General features: G+C 40.8%; 1 protein-coding gene across 3 annotated transcripts; it reads left to right on the top strand.

The window, feature by feature from the left end:
* The first annotated feature begins 246 nt into the window (after positions 1–246).
* On the top strand, positions 247–21,352 carry LOC121842592 (butyrophilin subfamily 1 member A1-like). 3 transcript variants are annotated; one of them, XM_042312473.1, is made up of 13 exons: positions 247–457; positions 602–670; positions 1,771–2,121; positions 2,266–2,547; positions 8,723–8,836; positions 9,044–9,076; positions 9,209–9,229; positions 9,360–9,380; positions 9,511–9,531; positions 11,255–11,275; positions 11,678–11,698; positions 19,116–19,136; positions 21,309–21,352. In XM_042312473.1, exons 2-13 carry the CDS (start codon positions 604–606, stop codon positions 21,335–21,337), a joined length of 1,002 nt encoding a protein of 333 aa, XP_042168407.1. In that variant the 5' UTR covers positions 247–457; positions 602–603; the 3' UTR covers positions 21,338–21,352. The 3 variants fall into 3 exon arrangements, with proteins under 3 accessions (XP_042168407.1, XP_042168409.1, XP_042168408.1); XM_042312475.1 differs by lacking the exon at positions 8,723–8,836; XM_042312474.1 differs by lacking the exon at positions 9,360–9,380.
* The last annotated feature ends 122 nt before the right edge of the window (positions 21,353–21,474 follow it).

The raw sequence follows: 21,474 nt of genomic DNA, 5'->3' as shown, positions 1-21,474 counted from the left end.
CATTACACTAGATGTTTATGTTATACTTCCACCTCGACCAACCACCCTCCTTTCAGTTTTGCCTTAAATCACCATCTGTCTTATGTGACCATATCAAACGTAACATATACTAATTTAAATGTTCTGGATTTACGTTTACTAAGTTACATCTAGTCTAGTGATGTAACCTAACATAAACATATCATACTATATAAAAGGAGTATGTGTCTCTGTGTTACATGGTCTGCACATCAGCCAGGCTTGGAATCCACAACCAAAACTTACCACCACAGTTCACACCCATGTTATCTGATTCTGAGCTCACTATGCAACAGTTGTGTGCAGCGATGCAGTTGAACAGGTTCTTGTTCCAAGGAATAGAAAGAAGAAGGTGGTTTGATCACATCACAATAGTTTGATCACAGAACACTAGTACATTTATCAGACTGCAGTGCCTCAATAGGACCGATTCAATCAGGTAAATGGATCAGCTAGTTGTCTTTTGAAATGTGTTATACTATATTATCCATTGTTATTGTAGAAGTGATGCTTCAGTATTGCTTTGCTGGTTTCAAGTTATGTTAGTCTTTCTCTTTATGATTAATCTAATTGTCTTCTTCAGGGATGAAGGTGACTCAACTAGGCTGTCTTTGTGTGATTCTTCTATATCTCCTACACACAGCAGGCTCTGGTACAGTAGAATACACATTTAATATCTCACTGCCTTTAATACCTCTGTGTGTGTGATTAATATGATCTCATTGTGTCTTTAGTCACTATTGTGGTCTTAAGGGTTCTACCCAGTCTAATCAAACAGAGCCGACGGAGGTCCTTTTGCTCCTCTGTCTACATAGTTCTACTACTATTGTCCGTCAGCTCCATTGTGTAAACTGTAGAGATACCTTTAGGGTGCCTGGCCTAAGGAGATTTCCTCTCCTAGTCTCCTTTCCTTCCTCTGCACTGATGTAAAAACTAAACTAAAGGTGAATCCAACTCTTCTGTAGAAATCCACCCTATAGTACTATTATATATACTACAACGTATAGTACGACTATATATTTGTATTTATTTTTTATTTTACCTTTATTTAACTAGAATAAGAACACATTCTTATTTTCAATGACGACCTAGGAACAGTGGGTTAACTGCCTTGTTCAGGGGCAGAACAACAGATTTTTACCTTGTCAGCTTGGGGATTTGATCTTGCAACCATTCGGTTTACTATTCCAACACTCTAACCACTAGGCTACGTGCCGCCAATATATACTTCACTGTCTAGTACTACTAAATATACTACAGTGTATAGTACTACTATATTTACAACAGTGTATAATAGTATAGTACTACAATATATACTACAGTGTATAGTACCACTATATATACTACAGTGTGTAATAGTATAGTACTACAATATATACTACAGTGTATAGTACCACTATATATACTACAGTGTATAGTACCACTATATATACTACAGTGTATAATAGTATAGTACTACAATATATACTACAGTGTATAGTACTACTATATATACAACAGTGTATAATAGTATAGTACCACTATATATAATACAGTGTCTAGTACTACTATATATACTACAGTGTCTAGGACTACTATATATAATACAGTGTATAGTACTACTATATATACTACAGTGTATTTCAGATAAGTGCAGATGACAGAGGAAACCACTGTAAACTATTGAAACTGTTCATCGTCTGTTCTCTTCAGAGAGGTTTTAGTGGTGGGTAATGTCCTAAATGCTCCTTCATTTCTGTCTGTTCTCTTCAGAGAGTTTTGAGGTTCTTGGTCCAACTGATCCCATTGTTGCTGTAGCTGGTGATGACATCATTCTTCCCTGTTACCTCAAACCCAACATCAGTGCTGAGGACATGACAGTGGACTGGCTTAACCTGGACTTCATAGACGATCGTGTGTTTCGTTACCAAAACCACAGAAATATACAAGATGATCAGATTCCCTCCTATAGAGGAAGAACTTCACTGTTTAAAGAGGAACTGTGGAGGGGAAACACCTCTTTGAAACTGACCAGGGTACAAGGCACTGATGAGGGACATTACAAATGCTTAATTCAGTCAAAGAGCTGGTATGATGATTTCACTGTTCAAGTCCTCGTTGAAGGTGAGGTTTATTTTCATGTTAATGTAATAATCTAACTACAGTACAATGACATCACCTCTTTCCTTCATATTACTGGACACAGTAAGTGTCTATTTGTTCACAGCCTGTCACCAGTTAACAGCCAGTCTATCTGTGTGTCTGTAGCTGTAGGATCCAAGCCAGTGGTGTCCATTGAGGGACACAGAGAGGGAGGGATGGGTCTGCTGTGTGAATCAGAAGGCTGGCACCCTGAGCCTGAGCTGGTGTGGCTGGACAGTAAAGGAGTCCATCTCTCTGCTGGTCTTCCTGAGACACACAGAGACTTCAAGGGATTCTACACAGTCAAACGACATGTCATTGTCCAGGAGACTGACACCAACCGCTTTACCTGCAGAGTCCAACAGAGCCGGATCAATGAGAAGATGGAGACAGAGATTCACCTCCCTAGTGAGTAACAACATAATATTATTTAGACATGAAACACTGGAGATATTGATCTGTTAATGTACAGTATATGTTTTAATCAAAGGCTTTGAGACGACAAAACAAAAGATTAGTGTTTATTATGAGACAATCCACTGCTGTGTGGTAGTATTAGTACCAAACCCTGTTGTTGATGTGTGTGGTAGTATTAGTACCAAACCCTGTTGTTGATGTGTAATGATGTGTGGTAGTATTAGTACCAAACCCTGTTGTTGATATGTAATGATGTGTGGTAGTATTAGTACCAACCCCTGTTGTTGATGTGTAATGACGTGTGGTAGTATTAGTACCAAACCCTGTTGTTGATGTGTGTGGTAGTATTAGTACCAAACCCTGTTGTTGATGTGTAATGATGTGTGGTAGTATTAGTACCAAACCCTGTTGTTGATGTGTGTGGTATTAGTACCAAAACCTGTTGTTGATGTGTAATGATGTGTGGTAGTATTAGTACCAAACCCTGTTGTTGATATGTAATGATGTGTGGTAGTATTAGTACCAACCCCTGTTGTTGATGTGTAATGATGTGTGGTAGTATTAGTATCAAACCCTGTTGTTGATGTGTAATGATGTGTGGTAGTATTCATCAAACCCTGTTGTTGATGTGTAATGATGTGTGTGGTAGTATTAGTACCCAACCCTGTTGTTGATGTGTAATGGTGTGTGTGGTAGTATTAGTACCCAACCCTGTTGTTGATGTGTAATGATGTGTGGTAGTATTAGTACCAAACCCTGTTGTTGATATGTAGTGATGTGTGGTAGTATTAGTACCAAACCCTGTTGTTGATGTGTGGTAGTATTAGTACCAAACCCTGTTGTTGATGTGTGGTAGTATTAGCACCAAACCCTGTTGTTGATGTGTAATGATGTGTGGTAGTATTAGTACCAAACCCTGTTGTTGATGTGTAATGATGTGTGGTAGTATTAGAACCAAACCCTGTTGTTGATGTGTGGTAGTATCAGTACCAAACCCTGTTGTTGATGTGTAATGATGTGTGGTAGTATTAGTACCAAACCCTGTTGTTGATGTGTGGTAGTATCAGTACCAAACCCTGTTGTTGATGTGTAATGATGTGTGGTAGTATTAGTACCAAACCCTGTTGTTGATGTGTAATGATGTGTGGTAGTATTAGTACCAAACCCTGTTGTTGATGTGTAGTAGTATTAGTACCAAACCCTGTTGTTGATGTGTATTAATGTGTGGTAGTATTAGTACCAAACCCTGTTGTTGATGTGTGGTAGTATCAGTACCAAACCCTGTTGTTGATGTGTGGTAGTATTAGTACCAAACCCTGTTGTTGATGTGTGGTAGTATTAGTACCAAACCCTGTTGTTGATATGTAATGATGTGTGGTAGTATCAGTACCAAACCCTGTTGTTGATGTGTAATGATGTGTGGTAGTATTAGTACCAAACCCTGTTGTTGATGTGTGGTAGTATCAGTACCAAACCCTGTTGTTGATGTGTGGTAGTATTAGTACCAAACCCTGTTGTTGATGTGTATCAATGTGTGGTAGTATCAGTACCAAACCCTGTTGTTGATGTGTGGTAGTATTAGTACCAAACCCTGTTGTTGATGTGTATTAATGTGTGGTAGTATTAGTACCAAACCCTGTTGTTGATGTGTAATGATGTGTGGTAGTATTAGTACCCAACCCTGTTGTTGATGTGTAATGATGTGTGGTAGTATTAGTACCAAACCCTGTTGTTGATATGTAGTGATGTGTGGTAATATTAGTACCAAACCCTGTTGTTGATGTGTGGTAGTATCAGTACCAAACCCTGTTGTTGATGTGTAATGATGTGTGGTTGTATTAGTACCAAACCCTGTTGTTGATGTGTGGTAGTATCAGTACCAAACCCTGTTGTTGATGTGTAATGATGTGTGGTAGTATCAGTACCAAACCCTGTTGTTGATGTGTAATGATGTGTGGTAGTATTAGTACCAAACCCTGTTGTTGATGTGTGGTAGTATTAGTACCAAACCCTGTTGTTGATGTGTGGTAGTATTAGTACCAAACCCTGTTGTTGATGTGTAATGATGTGTGGTAGTATTAGTACCAAACCCTGTTGTTGATGTGTAATGATGTGTGGTAGTATTAGTACCCAACCCTGTTGTTGATGTGTAATGATGTGTGGTAGTATAAGTACCAAACCCTGTTGTTGATGTGTACTGATGTGTGTAGTAGTATTAGTACCAAACCCTGTTGTTGATGTGTGGTAGTATCAGTACCAAACCCTGTTGTTGATGTGTAATGATGTGTGGTAGTATTAGTACCAAACCCTGTTGTTGATGTGAAATGATGTGTAGTAGTATTAGTACCAAACCCTGTTGTTGATGTGTGGTAGTATCAGTACCAAACCCTGTTGTTGATGTGTAAAGATGTGTGGTAGTATTAGTACCAAACCCTGTTGTTGATGTGTGGTAGTATCAGTACCAAACCTTGTTGTTGATGTGTAATGCTGTGTGGTAGTGTTAGTACCAAACCCTGTTGTTGATGTGTGGTAGTATTAGTACCAAACCCTGTTGTTGATGTGTGATGATGTGTGGTAGTATTAGTACTAAACCCTGTTGTTGATGTGTGATGATGTGTGGTGTTATTAGTACTAAACCCTGTTGTTGATATGTAATGATGTGTGGTAGTATTAGTATCAAACCCTGTTGTTGATGTGTATTAATGTGTGGTAGTATTAGTATCAAACCCTGTTGTTGATGTGTAATGATGTGTGGTAGTATTAGTACCAAACCCTGTTGTTGATGTGTAGTAGTATTAGTACCAAACCCTGTTGTTGATGTGTAATGATGTGTGGTAGTATCAGTACCAAACCCTGTTGTTGATGTGTAATGATGTGTGGTAGTGTTAGTCCCAAACCCTGTTGTTGATATGTAATGATGTGTGGTAGTATTAGTACCAAACCCTGTTGTTGATGTGTAATGATGTGTGGTAGTATTAGTACCAAACCCTGTTGTTGATGTGTAATGATGTGTGGTAGTATTAGTACCAAACCCTGTTGTTGATATGTAATGATGTGTGGTAGTATTAGTACCAAACCCTGTTGTTGATGTGTAATGATGTGTGGTAGTATTAGTACCAAACCCTGTTGTTGATGTGTGTGGTATTAGTACCAAAACCTGTTGTTGATGTGTAATGATGTGTGGTAGTATTAGTACCAAACCCTGTTGTTGATATGTAATGATGTGTGGTAGTATTAGTACCAACCCCTGTTGTTGATGTGTAATGATGTGTGGTAGTATTAGTATCAAACCCTGTTGTTGATGTGTAATGATGTGTGGTAGTATTCGTATCAAACCCTGTTGTTGATGTGTAATGATGTGTGTGGTAGTATTAGTACCCAACCCTGTTGTTGATGTGTAATGATGTGTGTGGTAGTATTAGTACCCAACCCTGTTGTTGATGTGTAATGATGTGTGGTAGTATTAGTACCAAACCCTGTTGTTGATATGTAGTGATGTGTGGTAGTATTAGTACCAAACCCTGTTGTTGATGTGTGGTAGTATTAGTACCAAACCCTGTTGTTGATGTGTGGTAGTATTAGTACCAAACCCTGTTGTTGATGTGTAATGATGTGTGATAGTATTAGTACCAAACCCTGTTGTTGATGTGTAATGATGTGTGGTAGTATTAGAACCAAACCCTGTTGTTGATGTGTGGTAGTATCAGTACCAAACCCTGTTGTTGATGTGTAATGATGTGTGGTAGTATTAGTACCAAACCCTGTTGTTGATGTGTGGTAGTATCAGTACCAAACCCTGTTGTTGATGTGTAATGATGTGTGGTAGTATTAGTACCAAACCCTGTTGTTGATGTGTGGTAGTATTGGTACCAAACCCTGTTGTTGATGTGTATTAATGTGTGGTAGTATTAGTATCAAACCCTGTTGTTGATGTGTAATGATGTGTGGTAGTATTAGTATCAAACCCTGTTGTTGATGTGTAATGATGTGTGGTAGTATCAGTACCAAACCCTGTTGTTGATGTGTATTAATGTGTGGTAGTATTAGTATCAAACCCTGTTGTTGATGTGTAATGATGTGTGGTAGTATTAGTACCAAACCCTGTTGTTGATGTGTGGTAGTATCAGTACCAAACCCTGTTGTTGATGTGTGGTAGTATTAGTACCAAACCCTGTTGTTGATGTGTATCAATGTGTGGTAGTATCAGTACCAAACCCTGTTGTTGACGTGTATTAATGTGTGGTAGTATTAGTATCAAACCCGGTTGTTGATGTGTACGGATGTGTGGTAGTATTAGTACCAAACCCTGTTGTTGATGTGTGGTAGTATTAGTACCAAACCCTGTTGTTGATATGAAATGATGTGTGGTAGTATTAGTACCAAACCCTGTTGTTGATGTGTAATGATGTGTGGTAGTATTAGTACCCAACCCTGTTGTTGATATGTAGTGATGTGTGGTAATATTAGTACCAAACCCTGTTGTTGATGTGTGGTAGTATCAGTACCAAACCCTGTTGTTGATGTGTAATGATGTGTGGTTGTATTAGTACCAAACCCTGTTGTTGATGTGTGGTAGTATCAGTACCAAACCCTGTTGTTGATGTGTAATGATGTGTGGTAGTATTAGTACTAAACCCTGTTGTTGATATGTAGTGATGTGTGGTAGTATTGGTACCAACCCCTGTTGTTGATGTGTGGTAGTATTAGTACCAAACCCTGTTGTTGATGTGTAATGATGTGTGGTAGTATCAGTACCAAACCCTGTTGTTGATGTGTAATGATGTGTGGTAGTATCAGTACCAAACCCTGTTGTTGATGTGTAATGATGTGTGGTAGTATTAGTACCAAACCCTGTTGTTGATGTGTGGTAGTATTAGTACCAAACCATGTTGTTGATGTGTGGTAGTATTAGTACCAAACCCTGTTGTTGATGTGTAATGATGTGTGGTAGTATGAGTACCAAACCCTGTTGTTGATGTGTAATGATGTGTGGTAGTATTAGTACCCAACCCTGTTGTTGATGTGTAATGATGTGTGGTAGTATTAGTACCAAACCCTGTTGTTGATGTGTACTGATGTGTGTAGTAGTATTAGTACCAAACCCTGTTGTTGATGTGTGGTAGTATCAGTACCAAACCCTGTTGTTGATGTGTAATGATGTGTGGTAGTATTAGTACCAAACCCTGTTGTTGATGTGAAATGATGTGTGGTAGTATTAGTACCAAACCCTGTTGTTGATGTGTGGTAGTATCAGTACCAAACCCTGTTGTTGATGTGTGATGATGTGTGGTAGTATTAGTACCAAACCCTGTTGTTGATGTGTGGTAGTATCAGTACCAAACCCTGTTGTTGATGTGTAGTGGTATGAGTACCAAACCCTGTTGTTGATGTGTAATGATGTGTGGTAGTATCAGTACCAAACCCTGTTGTTGATGTGTAATAATGTGTGGTAGTATTAGTACCAAACCCTGTTGTTGATGTGTGGTAGTATTAGTACCAAACCCTGTTGTTGATGTGTGGTAGTATTAGTACCAAACCCTGTTGTTGATGTGTAATGATGTGTGGTAGTATGAGTACCAACCCCTGTTGTTGATGTGTAATGATGTGTGGTAGTATGAGTACCAACCCCTGTTGTTGATGTGTACTGATGTGTGTAGTAGTATTAGTACCAAACCCTGTTGTTGATGTGTGGTAGTATTAGTACCAAACCCTGTTGTTGATGTGTAATGATGTGTGGTAGTATTAGTTCCAAACCCTGTTGTTGATATGTAATGATGTGTGGTAGTATTAGTACCAAACCCTGTTGTTGATATGTAATGATGTGTGGTAGTATTAGTACCAAACCCTGTTGTTGATGTGTAATGATGTGTGGTAGCATTAGTACCAAACCCTGTTGTTGATGTGTGGTAGTATTAGTACCAAACCCGGTTGTTGATGTGTAATGATGTGTGTGGTAGTATTTGTACCAAACCCTGTTGTTGATATGTAATGATGTGTGGTAGTATTACTACTAAACCCTGTTGTTGATGTGTAATGATGTGTGGTAGCATTAGTACCAAACCCTGTTGTTGATGTGTGGTAGTATTAGTACCAAACCCTGTTGTTGATGTGTAATGATGTGTGTGGTAGTATTTGTACCAAACCCTGTTGTTGATGTGTGTTTTAGGTGAGTTATTTGATACAACCCCATGGAAAATATCCTCTATTGTGTCATACTGTCTGGGAGCCATCATTGGGATTTGTTTATCTCTGACTATCTGTTGGATATCTTATAAGAAAGGTAATGGAGAGATGATATGAATGTTTCATCGTTAGAAATAAATATCTGCAATGCTTTTTTCAATGTCAACACATTCACAGTGGTTGTATTCTATGGATACAGGATAATATACTACACCTGTAGGTGATTAACATGTTAACACTGATGACTGATTTTAACCTGCAGGTGATTAACATGTTGACTCTGATGTCTGATTTTAATCTGCAGGTGTGATAATAGATCAACTCAAACTGCAGCGGGGTAAGTAGTGGTTTTATTGTCCCTAACTCAGAATACACACATGACTGTAAAGATTCACTAAACAGACTACAGCTTCTAATTAACATGTTAATGATGTTCACACTGTCTTCCATCTACTCTACGTATTTACAGATGACTTGACAAAGGAGAGGGGTAAGTAGTGGTTTTATTGTTCCTAACCCAGATTACACACGACTGTATAGATTCACTAAACAGACTACATCTTCTAGTGTTCATGTTAATGATGTTCTCACTGTCTTCCATCTACTCTACGTATTTACAGATGACTTGACAAAGGAGAGGGGTAAGTAGTGGTTTTATTGTTCCTAACCCAGATTACACACGACTGTATAGATTCACTAAACAGACTACATCTTCTAGTGTTCATGTTAATGATGTTCTCACTGTCTTCCATCTACTCTACTTATTTACAGATGACCTCAAGAAGGACAAGGGTAAGTAGTGTCTTTAGATCATTACTTTTCTACAATTATGTAAACCATTTTGTTTATTTTTTAAATTTTTGGAGCACATTAAAGATGTTCCTTCTGATGTTGGGATGATGTTCTAGAACAGGAGGTGTTGAGGCTGTAGACGACCACTAGACTAGAGGTAGTCTCTGATACACCTGGATCACTGATGGACCAGTCACATTTAATGAATAAAATTAAGAGGTGGTAGGGTAGAATATCTTTATTGGAGAAGTTGTCTCACAGAGGTATGCTGGACTCATTTAGGTGGTGGAACTCAATTAGGATTTGTGACGTTTGAGAAGTGATATGAGACACGGAGTCCCAGAGAGAGACTACATCTTCTAGTGTTCATGTTAATGATGTTCTCACTGTCTTCCATCTACTCTACATGTTTACATATGTCCTCAGGATGGGGAGCAGTAAGTAGTGTCTCCAGATCTTCACTTTGCTAGAATTATGTCAACCATGTTTATTTATGTTTGGAGCACATTTAAGATGTTCCTTCTGATGTTGGAACAGTGGTATGAGACAAGGGCCGGGATTCAATTCCAGGCGTGTTATAACACAGCATATTGGATGACTGTCATTCATATTCCTTTCACCCAGCTCAATGTAACATTGATAGATTTAGGCTACTACATGATTTTCCCAATACCCATCATGAGGTTGCTACAGCCTATGAATGAAAGTTTAGAAAGTAGGAGCACAGGTTGAGAGAAATTTGAATTATCAAGGTGACAGACATTGACACATGCATTACAGTCTTGCACAATCTTGTCTACATCTAGCTGATCTGGGGTGTAATCATTAGTACAACACTTGCAAAAGAGTTTCTATTGGACAAATTCAGGTATGTTTATCCCCGTTTCGTTCCGTTGGTGCTACCCTACAGAGTGCTGTTGAGGCTACTGTTGACCTTTTTTGCAAAACAGTGTGTTTTAATCAATTATTTGGTGATGTGAATATATGTAGTATAGTGTTATCTGAAAAGGATAACTTTTTTTTATTGTTTCAATGTTATTATTTTGATGAAATTCACTGAGGAGGATGGTCCTCCCCTTCTGCCTCTGAGGAGCCTCCACTGCTTAAAACATTGTTACAACTTTAAAACTGTAATTTTGGTACCATGGATGGTCAGTCCGTAGCTCTGTCTATGAATTTGAGAGTGACATTTCTCCAGCCCCTCCCTCAGCTTTTTACCAAAACAACAGTGGCTGTGATCACACTTTGTTTTCGTTTCAACTTCTGATTGGCCCTAGATGGTCCTTCTGATGTTGGAACAGTAGTATGAGACAAGGGCCGGGATTCAATTCAAGACACATTATAACGCAGCACACTATAACAGACTTTTAAAGGTAGTTTACGTTTGAGTCGACATGTTTATTGTTTACCATGAATGAGATCTATGTAAATGCAGGTGGAAAATGCCTTTAAAAGGGGAATTGTCAGCTGTGAAGTGCCCTGTGGGACAGCTCACATTGGATTGAATCCTGACAAAATCTAAATCAAATCAAATTTATTTATATAGCCCTTCTTACATCAGCTGATATCTCAAAGTGCTGTACAGAAACCCAGCCTAAAACCCCAAACAGCAAGCAATGCAGGTGTAGCAGCACAGAGTCCCAGAGAGAGACTACATCTTCTAGTGTTCATGTTCATGTTAATGATGTTCTGACTGTCTTCCATCTACTCTACATATTTACAGATGACCTCAAGAAGGACAAGGGTAAGTAGTGTCTTTAGATCATTACTTTTCTACAATTATGTAAACCATTTTGTTTATTTATTTAAATTTTTGGAGCACATTAAAGATGTTCCTTCTGATGTTGGGATGATGTTCTAGAACAGGAGGTGTTGAGGCTGTAGACGACCACTAGACTAGAGGTAGTCTCTGATACACCTGGATCACTGATGGACCAGTCACATTTATTTAATTAAATTAAGAAGAGGTGGTAGAGTAGAATATCTTTATTGGAGAAGTTGTCTCACAGAGGTATGCTGGACTCATTTGGGATTTGCAAGGTTTGAGAAGTGATATGAGTCAAAGAGTCCCAGAGAGAGACTACATCTTCTAGTGTTCATGTTCATGATGTTCTCACTGTCTTCCATCTACTCTACATATTTACAGATGACCTCAAGAAGGAGAAGGGTAAGTCATGTCTTTAGATCATAACATTATACACAGTTGAAGTCGGAAGTTTACATACAGTTAGGTTGGTCATTAAATCTCGTTTTTCATCCACTCCACAAATTTCTTGTTAACAAACTATAGTTTTGCAAGTCGGTTAGGACATCTACTTTGTGCCTGACACAAGTAATTTTTCCAACAATTGTTTACAGACAGATTATTTCACTTATAATTCACTGTATCACAATTCCAGTGGGTCAGATGTTTACATACACTAAGTTGACTGTGCCTTTAAACAGCTTGGAAAATTCCAGAAAATGATGTCATGGCTTTAGAAGCTTCTGGATATAGATACTAGATACGGTGAAGATGCTGGAGGAAACAGGTACAAAAGTATCTATATCCACAGGAAAACGAGTGATATATTTTTTTAGTTTTTGTATTTCACCATTATTTAACCAGCCAGTTGAGAACAAGTTCTCCTTTACAACTGCAACCTGGCCAAGATAAAGCATAGCGGTGTGACAAAAACAACAACACATAAACAAACGTACAGCCAATAACACAAAAGAAAAGGAAATAGAACGATCTATGTGTAGTTTGTGCAAATGTAGAAGAGTAGGGAGGTAGGCAATAAATAGGCCATAGAGGCAAAAAATAATTGCAATTTAGCATTAATACTGGAGTGATAGATGTGCAGATGATGATGTGCAAGTAGAGATACTGGGGTGCAAAATAGCAAGAGGGTAAGTAATAATATGGGGTGAGGTAGTTGGGTGTGCTATTTACAGATTGGCTGTGTACAGGTACAGTGATCGGTAAGCTGCTCTGACAGCTGATGCTTAAAGTTAGAGAGCGAGATATAAGACTCCAGCTTCAGAGATTTTTGCAATTTGTTCCAGTCATGAGCAGCAGAGAACTGGAAGGATTGGCGGCCAAAGGAAGTTTTGGCTTTGGCGATGACCAGTGCAATATACAGTGGGGAGAACAAGTATTTGATACGCTGCCGATTTTGCAAGTTTCCCTACTTACAAAGCATGTAGAGGTCTGTAATTTTTATCATAGGTACACTTCAACTGTGAGAGACGGAATCTAAAACAAAAATCCAGAAAATCACATCACGATTTTTAAGTAATTAATTTGCATTTTATTGCATGACATAAGTATTTGATCACCTACCAACCAGTAAGAATTCCGTCTCTCACAAACCTGTTAGTTTTTCTTTACGAAGGCCTCCTGTTCTCCACTCATTACCTGTATTAACTGCACCTGTTTGAATTTGTTACCTGTATAAAAGACACCTGTCCACACACTCAATCAAACAGACTCCAACCTCTCCACAATGGTCAAGACCAGGGAGCTGTGTAAGGACATCAGGGATAAAATTGTAGACCTGCACAAGGCTGGGATGGGCTACAGGACGATAGGCAAGCAGCTTGGTGAGAAGGCAACAACTGTTGGCGCAATTATTAGAAAATGGAAGAAGTTCAAGATGACGGTCAATCACCCTCGGTCTGGGACTCCATGCAATATCTCACCTCGTGGGGCATCAATGATCATTAGGAAGGTGAGGGATCAGCCCAGAACTACACGGCAGGACCTGGTCAATGACCTGAAGAGAGCTGGGACCACAGTCTCAAAGAAAACCATTAGAAACACACTACACTGTCATGGATTAAAATCCTGCAGCGCACGCAAGATCCCCCTGCTCAAGACAGCGCATGTCCAGGCCCATCTGAAGTTTGCCAATGACCATCTGGATGATCCAGAGGAGGAATGGGAGAAGGTCATGTGGTCTGATGAGACAAAATAGATTTTTTTGGTCTAAACTCCACTCGCCGTGTTTGGAGGAAGAAGAAGGATGAGTACAACGCTAAGAACACCATCCCAACCGTGAAGCATGGAGGTGGAAACATGATTCTTTGGGGATGCTTTTCTGCAAAGGGGACAGGACGACTGCACCGTATTGAGGGGAGGATGGATGGGGCCATGTATCGCGAGATCTTGGCCAACAACTTCCTTCCCTCAGTAAGAGCATTGAAGATGGGTCGTGGCTGGGTCTTCCAGCATGACAACGACCCGAAACACACAGCCAGGGCAACTAAGGAGTGGCTCCGTAAGAAGCATCTCAAGGTCCTGGAGTGGCCTAGCCAGTCTCCAGACCTGAACCCAATAGAAAATATTTGGAGGCAGCTGAAAGTCCGTATTGCCCAGAGACAGCCCCGAAACCTGAAGGATCTGGAGAAGGTCTGTATTGAGGAGTGGGCCAAAATCCCTGCTGCAGTGTATGCAAACCTGGTCAAGAACTACAGGAAACGTATGATCTCTGTAATAGCAAACAAAGGTTTCTGTACCAAATATTAAGTTCTGCTTTTCTGAAGTATCAAATACTTATGTCATACAATAAAATGCAAATGAATTACTTAAAAATTATACAATGTGATTTTCTGGATTTTTGTTTTAGATTCTGTCTCTCACAGTTAAAGTGTACCTATGATAAAAAAAAATTACAGACGTCTACATGCTTTGTAAGTAGGAAAACCTGCAAAATCGGCAGTGTATCAAATACTTGTTCTCCCCACTGTACCTGCTGGAGCGCATGCTATGGGTGGGTGTTGCTATGGTAACCAGTGAGCTGAGATAAGGCGGGGCTTTACCTAACAAAGACTTATAGATGACCTGGAGCTGGTGGGTTTGGCGACTGATATTGAAGACAGCTGAAGACAGCAGAGGTGTATTTAGAGGGCAAGTTGGTCAGGGTGATATCTAAGAGGGTGCCCATGGTTACGGATTTTGGGTTGTACCTGGTAGGTTCCTTGATAATTTGTGTGAGATTGAAGGCATCTAGCTTAGATTGTAGGACGGCCGGGGTGTTAAGTATATCCCAGTTTAGGTCACCTAACAGTACGAACTCTGAAGATAGATGGGGCAATCAATTCACATATGGTGTCCAGGACACAGCTGGGGGCTGAAGAGGGTCTATAAGAAGCAGCATGGGTGAGAGCGCCTGGGGAATGGGAGTGATGCTGGGGGCTGCCAAGCCTGGCTTAACCTCTAAATCACCAGAGGAACAGACGAGGAGTAGGATATGAGTACGGCTAAAGGCTAAAATAACTTTTCGTCTAGTGCATTCGGAACATTCCATCACTCCCATTTCCCAGGCGCTCTCATTTGTTGACTTCTGGCCCTGAACAAACTTTATTTGACTCTAGGTACACTGGAAACCAAATATCCTGAGGCTGCATTCATTGTAGCTGGGGATAATAACAAGGCTAATCTGAAAACAAGACTCCCTAAATTCTATCAGCATATCGATTGTGCTACCAGGGCTGGTAAAACCCGGGATCATTGTTATTCTAACTTCCGCGACGCATATAAGGTCCTCCCCTGCCCTCCTTTCGGGAAAGCTGACCACGACTAAAACAAGAAGCTCCCGTGCTCAGGTCTGTTGAACGCTGGTCCGACCAATCTGATTCCACGCTTCAAGACTGCTTTGATCACGTGGATTGGGATATGTTCCGCATTGCGTCCAACAACAACATTGACGAATACGCTGATTCGGTGAGCGAGTTCATTAGAAAGTGCATTGGCGATGCTATGCCCACAGCAACGATTAAAACATTCCCAAACCAGAAACCTTGGATTGATGGCAGCATTCGCGCAAAACTGAAAACACGAACCACTGCTTTTAACCAGGGCAAGGTGACCGGAAACATGGCCGAATACAAACAGTGTAGCTATTCCCTCCGCAAGGCAATCAAACAAGCTAAGTGTCAGTATAGAGACAAAGTAGAGTCGCAATTCAACGGCTCAGACACAAGAGGTATGTGGCAGGGTCTACAGTCAATCACGGATTACAAAAAGAAAACCAGCCCCGTCGCGGACCAGGATGTCTTGCTCCCAGGCAGACTAACTTTTTTGCTCGCTTTGAGGACAATACAGTGCCACTGACACGGTCCGCTAACAAAACCTGCGGGGTCTCCTTCACTGCAGCTGACGTGAGTAAAACATTTAAATGTGTTAACCCTCGCAAGGCTGCAGGCCCAGACGGCATCCCCAGCTGCGTCCTCAGAGCATGCGCAGACCTGCATGCGCTGGTGTGTTTACGGACATATTCCATCAATCCTTATCCCAGTCTGCTGTTCCCACATGCTTCAAGAGGGCCACCATTGTTCCTGTTCCCAAGAAAGCTAAGGTAACTGAGCTAAACGACTACCGCCCCGTAGCACTCACTTCCGTCATCATGAAGTGCTTTGAGAGACTAGTCAAGGACCATATCACCTCCACTGTACCTGACACCCTAGACCCACTCCAATTTGCTTACCGCCCCAATTGATCCACAGACGACGCAATCGCAACCACACTGCCCTAACCCATCTGGGCAAGAGTACCCTCCAAACTCGTCATCAAGCTCGAGACCCTGGGTCTCGACCCCGCCCTGTGCAACGGGGTACTGGAATTCCTGACTGGCCGCCCCCAGGTGGTGAGGGTAGGTAACAACATCTCCACCCCGCTGATCCTCAAAACTTGGGCCCCACAAGGGTGCATTCTGAGCCCTCTGCTGTACTCCCTGTTCACCCACGACTGTGTGGCCATGCACACCTCCAACTCAATCATCAAGTTTGCGGACGACACTACAGTGGTTAGGCTTGATTACCAACAACGACAAGATGACCCACAGGGAGGAGGTGAGGGCCCTCGGAGTGTGGTGTCCGGAAAATAACCTCACACTCAACGTCAACAAAACAAAGGAGATGATTGTGGACTTCAGGAAACAGCAGAGGCAGCACCCCCCTATCCACATCGATGGTACAGTGGTGGAGAAGGTGGAAAGTTTTAAGTTCCTCGGCGTACACATCATGGACAAACTGAATTGGTCCACCCACACAGACAGCGTTGTGAAGAAGGCGCAGCAGCGCCTCTTCAACCTCAAGAGGCTGAAGAAATTCGGCTTGTCACCAAAAGCACTCACAAACTTCTACAGATGCACAATCGAGAGCATCCTGTCGGGCTGTATCACCGCCTGGTACAGCAACTGCTCCGCCCACAACCGTAAGGCTCTCCAGAGGGTAGTGAGGTATGCACAACGCATCACCGGGGGCAAACTACCTGCCCTCCAGGACACCTACAGCACCCGATGTCACAGGAAGGCCATAAAGATCATCAAGGACAACAACCACCCGAGCCACTGCCTGTTCTCCCCGCTATCATCCAGAAGGTGAGGTCAGTGCAGGTGCATCAAAGCAGGGACCAAGAGACTGAAAAACAGCTTCTATCTCAAGGATATCAGACTGTTAAACAACCACCACTAACATTGAGTGGCTGCTGCCAACATACTGACTCAACTCCAGCAACTTTAATGAGGGAATTGATGGAAATTTATGTAAAAATGTATCACTAGCCACTTTAAACAATGCCACTTAATATAATGTTTACATACTCATCTCATATGAATATGTATATACTGTACTCATTTAAACTGCTGCATCTTGCTGCATCTACTGCATCTTGCCATCTTTATGTAATACATGTATCACTAGCCACTTTAAACTATGCCACTTTGTTTTTTGTAACAGCATTTTTATTGGAATTTCATGCCATTTTGTTTATATACCCTACATTTCTCATCTCATATGTATATACTGTACTCTATATCATCTACTGCATCTTTATGTAATACATGTATCACTAGCCACTTTAAACTATGCCACTTTGTTTACATACCCTACATTACTCATCTCATATGTATATACTGTACTCGATACCATCTACTGCATCTTGCCTATGCCGTTCTGTACCATCACTCATTCATATATCTTAATGTACATATTCTTTATCCCTTTACACTTGTGTGTATAAGGTAGTAGTTGTGGAATTGTTAGGTTAAATTACTCGTTGGTTATTACTGCATTGTCGGAACTAGAAGCACAAGCATTTCGCTACACTCGCATTAACATCTGCTAACCATGTGTATGTGACAAATAAAATTTGATTTGATTTGAACAGAGAGTAAAGGGGGCAGGTTTCTGGGCACGGAAGGATAGATTCAAGGCATAATGTACAGGCCGTAAGTGTATGGTAGGATATGAGTACAGTGGAGGTAAGCCTAGGCGTTGAGTGATGATGAGAGAGGTTTTGTCTCAAGAAGCACCATTTAAGCCAGGTGCGGTCACCGCATATTTGGAAGGTGGAACAACAGGGCTAGCTAAGGCATATTGACCAGGGTTGGAGGTTCTACGGTGAAATAAGACAATAATCACTAACCAAAACAGCAATGGACAAGGCATATTGACATTAGGGAGAGGCATGTGTAGCCGAGTAAACATAGGGTCTAGTGAGTAGCTAGGCGAGTTGGAGGCACGGAGATTCAGACAGCAGGCCGGGGCTAGCAGCAGGCTAGCAGATGGGCCTCAGGGGGACAACGCAACGGGGGAGCCTGTTGAAACCCCCTTGGATGGTTACGTCAGCAGACCTGTTGTGATGGATCGGCGGGGCTCCATGTTGGCAGCAAAGGGTCCAGGCCAATTGGCAAAAAAGGTAATTGAAGTTCAGGAATTGCTTGATAGATCTATTCAGCTAGCTTCGAGATGGGCCTAGATTCGAGGCTAGCTCCAGGCTAACCGGTGCTTGCTTTGGGACAGAGGCATTAGCCAGGAGTAGCCACTCGGATAGCAGCTAGCTAACTGCGATGATCCGGAGTAAAGGTTTAGAGCTTGCGGTAGGAATCCGGAGATATGGTAGAGAAAAGCAGTCCGATATGCTCTGGGTTGATATCACGCTGTGCAGGCTGGCAGGAGTTTGACCGGGCTAAAGCTGGCAGATGTCCCAGTTAACTGTGACAGCTAACTATCAGCGGCTAACTGACTACTAGCTAGTAGCTTGAAGGGGGTTACGGTTCTAAAGTATAAAAAAATAGCAGATCCACAATGGGTGAGGCGGGTTGCAGAAGAGTATGTTCAGTCCATAGACGGAAAAATTTGAGAAAAAATATTTACAAAGAAATTATATATACAAGGGACAGGACAAGACAATCAATACATCCCACTGTTACTCCATCTATATCGACATAACCTGAAAGGCCGCTCAGCAAGGAAGAAGCCACTGCTCCAAAACAGCCATAAAAAAGCCAGACTATGGTTTGCAACTGCTCATGGGGACAAAGATTGTACATTTAGGAGAAATGTGAAAAACTGAGTTAAAATGTATTTGGCTCAGGTGTATGTAAACTTCCGACTTCAACTGTAAACCAATGTCTCTTCTATAGATGTAACTTCTAGTGAAGTAGAAACACATCATGTTGTTTATATTCATGTTCCCTGACTTTTATCTGATGTTGGAACATTGATATGAGACAAGGAGTCCCAGAGAGAGACTACATCTTCTAGTGTTCATGTTAATGATGTTCTAACTGTCTTCCATCTACTCTTCATGTTTACAGATGACCTCAAGAAGGTGAGAGGTAAGTCGTGTCTTCAGATCATCACTTTGATAGATTTATTTAAATCATGTTGTGTTTTTGTTGAGCACAAAGTGGAATCGGTAGTTGCTCCATCATTTTTTTTTGTTATAAATTAATTTTCTACCCCTTGATTCCTGAAGAATATAACTTATTAATGATTAAAGAGCTTAGTTCAACTGTTATACTCCATCAGATCCCAAAATATAACCTTGTTTTATCTCAATGCTTGTAAACAATGTAAATGTAAGCAAACACTATGTGGCCTCAAACCACTTTGCTAGATTTACGAAAGCACATTTTATGTGTATTTATTTGTTGAGAATAAAGGGGCAATCGGTAGTCGATATATCCATTTTTGAAATGATAAATTAATTATATGTACCCATTGATTCTTGACGAATATAACTTATAAAATATTAGAGAGCTTAGTTTAACTGCCGTACTCCAAAATATACATTTTTTTAACCTCTGTTTGTAAACAAAGATAATGTAATTAAACACTATATAGCCTTAAAACATATTTAAAACTATAATGTTGATACTGTATAATGGCCAGTCCTTGTAACCGTAGCTCTGTCTATGAATTTGAGAGTGATAATATTTCTCCAGCCCCTCCCTCAGATTATTACCAAAACAACAGTGGTGGGGATCATGCTTTGTTATTGTTTCAACTTCTGATTGGCCCCAGGTGTTCCTTCTGATGTTGGAACAGTGCTATGAGACAAGGGCCGGGATTCAATTCAAGACACATTATAACGCAGCACACTATAACAGACTTTTAAAGGTAGTTTACGTTTGAGTCGACATGTGTAGTGTTTACCATGAATGTGATCTTTTATTTATTTATTTATTTCACCTTTATTTAACCAGGTAGGCAAGTTGAGAACAAGTTCTCATTTACACTTGCGACCTGGCCAAGATAAAGCAAAGCAGTTCGACACATACAACGACACAGAGTTACACATGGAGTAAAACAAACATACAGTCAATAATACAGTATAAACAAGTCTATATACGATGTGAGCAAATGAGGTGAGATAAGGGAGGTAAAGGCAAAAAAAGGCCAAGGTGGCAAAGTAAATACAATATAGCAAGTAAAACACTGGAATGGTAGATTTGCAATGGAAAAATGTGCAAAGTAGAAATAAAAATAATGGGGTGCAAAGGAGCAAAATAAATTAATTAATTAAATACAGTAGGGAAAGAGGTAGTTGTTTGGGCTAAATTATAGGTGGGCTATGTACAGGTGCAGTAATCTGTGAGCTGCTCTGACAGTTGGTGCTTAAAGCTAGTGAGGAAGATAAGTGTTTCTAGTTTCAGAGATTTTTGTAGTTTGTTCCAGTCATTGGCAGCAGAGAACTGGAAGGAGAGGCGGCCAAAGAAAGAATTGGTTTTGGGGGTGACTAGAGAGATATACCTGCTGGAGCGTGTGCTACAGGTGGGAGATGCTATGGTGACCAGCGAGCTGAGATAAGGGGGGACTTTACCTAGCAGTGTCTTGTAGATGACATGGAGCCAGTGGGTTTGGCGATGAGTATGAAGCGAGGGCCAGCCAACGAGAGCGTACAGGTCGCAATGGTGGGTAGTATATGGGGCTTTGGTGACAAAGTTTTGTCACCAAAGCCCCATATACTACCCAATTTGTTGAGTAGGGTATTGGAGGCTATTTTGTAAATGACATCGCCAAAGTCGAGGATTGATAGGATGTTCAGTTTTACAAGGGTATGTTTGACAGCATGAGTGAAGGATGCTTTGTTGCGAAATAGGAAGCCAATTCTAGATTTAACTTTGGATTGGAGATGTTTGATATGGGTCTGGAAGGAGAGTTTACAGTCTAACCAGACACCTAAGTATTTGTAGTTGTCCACGTATTCTAAGTCAGAGCCGTCCAGAGTAGTGATGTTGGACAGGCGGGCAGGTGCAGGTAGCGATCGGTTGAAGAGCATGCTTTTAGTTTTACTTGTATTTAAGAGCAATTGGAGGCCACGGAAGGAGATGCGAATGCAGGTGGAAAATGCCTTTTAAATGTGCATTGTCAGCTGTGAAGTGTCCTTCGGTATAGCACACACTGGATTGAATCCTTGACCAAGGAGTCCCAGAGAGAGACAACATATTCTAGTGCTAATTTGAATGATGTTCTCACTGTCTTCCATCTACTCTACATATTTACAGATGACCTCACTAGCAAGCTAAGTAAGTAGTGTCTTCAGATCATCACTTTGATAACATTATTAGAACCACAAAAGTACAATTTTCTCAAATTTACCGACTCCAAGTAGGAAAAAATGTAAGAAAGTTATTTTGAGCACATTGAAGATGTTCCTTCTGATGTTGGAAC

Source organism: Oncorhynchus tshawytscha, unplaced genomic scaffold (genome assembly GCF_018296145.1).
Source record: "Oncorhynchus tshawytscha isolate Ot180627B unplaced genomic scaffold, Otsh_v2.0 Un_contig_14276_pilon_pilon, whole genome shotgun sequence".
Lineage (NCBI taxonomy): Eukaryota > Metazoa > Chordata > Actinopteri > Salmoniformes > Salmonidae > Oncorhynchus > Oncorhynchus tshawytscha.
The sequence above is the reverse complement of the archived record's forward strand: the minus strand, read 5'-3'. Positions and strand labels throughout refer to the sequence as shown.